The sequence below is a fragment of the Oncorhynchus mykiss genome, chromosome 9 (assembly GCF_057628025.1).
Source record: "Oncorhynchus mykiss isolate SJ-2025 chromosome 9, ASM5762802v1, whole genome shotgun sequence".
In the NCBI taxonomy this organism is placed as follows: Eukaryota; Metazoa; Chordata; class Actinopteri; order Salmoniformes; family Salmonidae; genus Oncorhynchus; species Oncorhynchus mykiss.
This window is the reverse complement of record NC_143030.1, coordinates 66,489,954-66,495,957: the sequence shown is the minus strand read 5'-3', so window position 1 is coordinate 66,495,957 and position 6,004 is coordinate 66,489,954. Positions and strand designations below refer to the sequence as shown.

The 6,004-nt window shown below is 42.6% G+C and overlaps 1 protein-coding gene across 1 annotated transcript in view; it reads right to left on the bottom strand.

The window, feature by feature from the left end:
• Positions 1-4,913: 4,913 nt before the first annotated feature.
• The window catches only part of ptpn22 (protein tyrosine phosphatase non-receptor type 22), a 30,966-nt gene continuing 29,875 nt past the window's right edge, over positions 4,914-6,004 (bottom strand). Inside the window, exon 24 of the mRNA XM_021616587.3 lies at positions 4,914-5,982. Within this exon, the coding sequence (XP_021472262.3) occupies positions 5,921-5,982 (62 nt within the window). The 3' untranslated portion in view covers positions 4,914-5,920. The remainder of the gene's footprint in view (positions 5,983-6,004) is intronic.

Genomic DNA, 6,004 nt, shown 5'->3' with positions numbered 1-6,004 from the left:
GTCCCTTTCCTTCACTACCGTCCCTTTCCTTTACTACTGTCCCTTTCCTTCACTACCGTCCCTTTCCTTTACGACTGTCCCTTTCCTTTACTACTGTCCCTTTCCTTCACTACCGTCCCTTTCCTTTACTACTGTCCCTTTCCTTTACCGCTGTCCCTTTCCTTTACTACTGTCCCTTTCCTTTACTACTGTCCCTTTCCTTTACTGCTGTCCCTTTCCTTTACTACTGTCCCTTTCCTTTACTGCTGTCCCTTTCCTTCTCTACTGTCCCTTTCCTTTACCGCTGTCCCTTTCCTTTACTACTGTCCCTTTCCTTTACTACTGTCCCTTTCCTTTACTGCTGTCCCTTTCCTTTACTACTGTCCCTTTCCTTTACTGCTGTCCCTTTCCTTTACTACCGTCCCTTTCCTTTACTACTGTCCCTTTCCTTCACTACTGTCCCTTTCCTCTTTACTACTGTCCCTTTCCTTTACTGCTGTCCCTTTCCTTCTCTACTGTCCCTTTCCTTTACCGCTGTCCCTTTCCTTTACCGCTGTCCCTTTCCTTCTCTACTGTCCCTTTCCTTCTCTACTGTCCCTTTCCTTTACCGCTGTCCCTTTCCTTTACCGCTGTCCCTTTCCTTTACTACCGTCCCTTTCCTTTACTACTGTCCATTTCCTTCACTACTGTCCCTTTCCTCTTTACTACTGTCCCTTTCCTTTACTGCTGTCCCTTTCCTTCTCTACTGTCCCTTTCCTTTACCGCTGTCCCTTTCCTTTACCGCTGTCCCTTTCCTTTACTACTATCCCTTTCCTTCTCTACTGTCCCTTTCCTTTACTGCTGTCCCTTTCCTTTACCGCTGTCCCTTTCCTTTACTACCGTCCCTTTCCTTTACTACTGTCCCTTTCCTTTACTACTGTCCCTTTCCTTTACTGCTGTCCCTTTCCTTTACTGCTGTCCCTTTCCTTCTCTACTGTCCCTTTCCTTTACCGCTGTCCCTTTCCTTTACTACTGTCCCTTTCCTTCTCTACTGTCCCTTTCCTTTACTGCTGTCCCTTTCCTTTACTACTGTCCCTTTCCTTTACTGCTGTCCCTTTCCTTTACTACCGTCCCTTTCCTTTACTACTGTCCCTTTCCTTCACTACTGTCCCTTTCCTCTTTACTACTGTCCCTTTCCTTTACTACTGTCCCTTTCCTTCACTACTGTCCATTTCCTTCACTACTGTCCCTTTCCTTTACTACTGTCCCTTTCCTTTACTGCTGTCCCTTTCCTTTACTGCTGTCCCTTTCCTTTACTGCTGTCCCTTTCCTTCTCTACTGTCCCTTTCCTATACTGCTGTCCCTTTCCTTTACTGCTGTCCCTTTCCTTTACTGCTGTCCCTTTCCTTTACTGCTGTCCCTTTCCTTTACTGCTGTCCCTTTCCTCTTTACTACTGTCCCTTTCCTTCTCTACTGTCCCTTTCCTTCTCTACTGTCCCTTTCCTTTACTACTGTCCCTTTCCTTTACTGCTGTCCCTTTCCTTTACTGCTGTCCCTTTCCTTCTCTACTGTCCATTTCCTTTACTACCGTCCCTTTCCTTTACTACCGTCCCTTTCCTTTACTGCTGTCCCTTTCCTTTACTGCTGTCCCTTTCCTTCACTACTGTCCCTTTTCTTTACTACTGTCCCTTTCCTTCACTACTGTCCCTTTCCTTCACTACTGCCCCTTTCCTCTTTACTACTGTTCCTTTCCTCTTTACTACTGTTCCTTTCCTCTTTACTACTGTTCCTTCTCTACTGTCCCTTTCCTTTAGTACTGTCCCTTTCCTTTAGTGCTGTCCCTTTCCTCTTTACTGCTGTCCCTTTCCTTTACCGCTGTCCCTTTCCTTCACTACTGTCCCTTTCCTTTACTACTGTCCCTTTCCTTCTCTACTGTCCCTTTCCTTCTCTACTGTCCCTTTCATTCACTACTGTCCCTTTCCTTCACTACTGTCCCTTTCCTTCACTACTGTCCCTTTCCTTCACTACTGCCCCTTTCCTTCACTACTGTCCCTTTCCTTCACTACTGTCCCTTTCCTTTACTATTGTCCCTTCCTTCACTACTGTCCCTTCCTTCACTACTGTCCCTTTCCTTTACTACTGTCCCTTTCCTTTACTACTGTCCCTTTCCTTTACTACTGTCCCTTTCCTTTACTACTGTCCCTTTCCTTTATTACTGTCCCTTTTCTTCACTACTGTCCCTTTCCTTAACTACTTTCCCCTTTCCTTTACTACTGTCCCTTTCCTTTACTACTGTCCCTTTCCTTCTCTACTGTCCCTTTCCTTTACTACTGTCCCCTTTCCTTTACTACTGTCCCTTTCCTTCTCTACTGTCCCTTTCCTTCTCTACTGTCCCTTTCCTTTACTACTGTCCCTTTCCTTTACTGCTGTCCCTTTCCTTTACTGCTGTCCCTTTCCTTCTCTACTGTCCATTTCCTTTACTACCGTCCCTTTCCTTTACTGCTGTCCCTTTCCTTTACTGCTGTCCCTTTCCTTCTCTACTGTCCATTTCCTTTACTACCGTCCCTTTCCTTCACTACTGTCCCTTTTCTTTACTACTGTCCCTTTCCTTCACTACTGTCCCTTTCCTTCACTACTGCCCCTTTCCTCTTTACTACTGTTCCTTTCCTCTTTACTACTGTTCCTTTCCTCTTTACTACTGTTCCTTCTCTACTGTCCCTTTCCTTTAGTACTGTCCCTTTCCTTTAGTGCTGTCCCTTTCCTTTACTGCTGTCCCTTTCCTTTACCGCTGTCCCTTTCCTTTACTGCTGTCCCTTTCCTTTACTGCTGTCCCTTTCCTTCACTGCTGTCCCTTTCCTTCACTGCTGTCCCTTTCCTTCACTGCTGTCCCTTTCCTTCACTACTGTCTCTTTCCTTCACTACTGTCTTTTTCCTTCTCTACTGTCTCTTTCCTTCTCTACTGTCCCTTTCCTTTACTACTGTCCCTTTCCTTTACTACTGTCCCTTTCCTTCTCTACTGTCCCTTTCTTTTACTACTGTCCCTTTCCTTCACAACTGTCCCTTTCCTTCACTACTGCCCCTTTCCTCTTTACTACTGTCCCTTGCCTCTTTACTACTGTTCCTTTCCTCTTTACTACTGTCCCTTTCCTTTACTGCTGTCCCTTTCCTTTACTACTGTCCCTTTCCTTTACTACTGTCCCTTTCCTTCACTACTGTCGCTTTTCTTTACTACTGTCCCTTTCCTTCACTACTGTCCCTTTCCTCTTTACTACTGTCCCTTTCCTCTTTACTTCTGTTCCTTTCCTCTTTACTGCTGTCCCTTTCCTTTACTGCTGTCCCTTTCCTTTACTACTGTCCCTTTCCTTTACTACTGTCACTTTCCTCTTTACTACTGTCCCTTTCCTCTTTATTACAGTCCCTTTCCTCTTTACTACTGTCCCTTTTCTTTACTGCTGTCCCTTTCCTTTACTGCTGTCCCTTTCCTTTACTACTGTCCCTTTCCTTTACTACTGTCCCTTTCCTTTACTGCTGTCCCTTTCCTTTACTACTGTCCCTTTCCTTTACTACTGTCCCTTTCCTTTACTGCTGTCCCTTTCCTTTACTACTGTCCCTTTCCTTTACTACTGTCCCTTTCCTTTACTACTGTCCCTTTCCTCTTTACTACTGTCCCTTTCATCTTTACTACTGTCCCTTTCCTCTTTACTACTGTCCCTTTCCTTCACCACTGTCCCTTTCCTTCTCTACTGTCCCACTTTTACACTGCTTCTGATGTTTTATTTATTTATTCAGCATTTAGTTAAACTAGGTAGCCTAGCGGTTGGGCCAGTAGCCGAAAGGTTGCTGGATCAAATCCCCGAGCTGACTATGTGAAAAATCTATGTCAATGGGCCCTTGAGGAAGACACTTAACCCTACTTGCTCCTATAAGTTGCGCTGGATAAGAGCATCTGCTAAATGACTACAATGTAAAACAAATGGCCATATGTTCTGAAGTAAGTCTATTACTTTAGGCTGTCCATTATAATGGGTTTTAAGAGGTTAAACCTGTGTGAGGTGTTACACAAGTTGCGCCTGTTTGAGGTGAGGCCAGTTTGGGTCAGTGATGGTGCACATGGCAAGAATGGTTCTTGTCACCAATCACTTGTGAAAAGTTTTCCTGAAAAAACACCCTCGCATTTTAAAATGCAATATATTATCTATTGTTATCTAGAATTCTGTGAATGCTGTCAGTGTACTTTGTCATACATGTTTTCTCTGTGTTTTGATGAAAATGTCACACCCGTCTATGGGGGATAGTACTGTAATAGGTCAAATCTGAGTTCAATGTAGTGACCACTATTGTACGTTTCTTTGTTTTTGCACTTGTCTGTCTAGTAGTAACTATGCTGAAAAAGAAGTCTATGTAAGGGAGAGCTGATTGTTCCTTCGCCTCGGAAGCCCAGGTCAGGTGAAGGAGACAGGATTTGGAAGGCTGGCCACTCGACTGGTTGTTCCTTAAAAGTCTGTCAGTACAACTGATGCATTTTCCTAGGATGCAGATTAGGGTTTAGCTAGCATTTTAGTTCCTTGACAATTCTGCCCATTTGAAACTGTGATTTGTTTGTAGGCCTATAAGCTTATAATAACACAGACTATAAATTGCTTCCTTATGCTTCTTGATTTCCAGATGTGGAATCTGTAGACTAGAAGGTTTAGAATCAGGTTGGTTAAATAAGTAATAAGAACAGTATGAAGATATCTTTTGGAATGAACGTTGGTCATTTAAAACAATGCCTTTTGTGTATTTTAAGTGTTTCTCAAACATGCAGTTTTTCTGAAAAGTCGAATGGCTAGTTATTGCGATTTGTTAAATAGATGGTTGTCATAGGTACCGAAATGAATTGGCAGCTACCTCCTGTTTCTTCTAACTTTTGTCAAATTCTATTGTGTCGGCCTGCTAAGGCCTGCTATGTGTAATTTTAATAAATTATATCCATTTTATTTTTTTATATAAAAGGTTTTTGGCTAAAACAAGTTACATTTATAGAATTCTGTTATTAAAAGTGAGATCATTCATGTGAATTGAGTAGAAAACAAAATGGAAGACAAACGTTTCTTGTATTTTTCAAAATAAATAATTGTATGTGTGCATTATGTATGAATTATCAGTGACATTACTTTTGTAAGCATTATAGATGAGAAAAGTGATCCTCAAATGGGTAAATTTAGAGCAGTATGTATTGTCTTTACTCTTTAAATTATAGCCCATATAGAAAACACATCCACCAAGTTACAACAATAAATGTGATGTTTGCACAATACAGACCTGTCTGCTTATCTCACACCACCATGAAAAATAATACCAGTACAAATATATTACTCTTAAAAAAAGTTAATCACTCTGTACAGTCCAGGTGTAGATCTGGATTTTGTCTGGATCAGAAGGAGCCTATACAAACAATAACAAATAAACATCAGCATAGAAAAATATGTGGTAACATGTATTAAGTAACGTGTTACCAACTATTCAAAGTCCTTACTGTATTTATCAGGCAAAATAGCCAAAAGTAGCCCTCTAACATTCAACTCATCCTTCCATTCTTTCCATCCATCCTTTGCCTACAATTGATTGCATCCTTCCACCACATTTCAGAGGCACAAGTTCTCCCTTCAGGCACAGTTAAATAACTACAGTACGATCAATTTGTCATGAATAGCAGGTGCTCCAATTTAAAGCTAATCCGAGGTTGATCATTGGGCTGTGACAGCAGTTTGCAAGACCGTGTTCATGTCGTCTCAGAACACAGGGAGAAAGCTACATGATTCCCCATGTCTTCTTGGAATGATGCTCTTCCTTCACACTGTCAAAAGTTGTCTAGGGACCATCCCTAGTCCAGTTGAGTGGCTAGTAGCCACATGCAGGGTTCCAGCCCTGTGATCTGAGGACAGTGGCCAGACATATCCAGCTTTGTTGACTGGCTGTCTTACACCCACGTCTCAGGATGACTCCTTGGCCCTTTAGGCTTCCCAAAACGAGTCCCAAATCCTGGAAAGAACACAGACTGTTG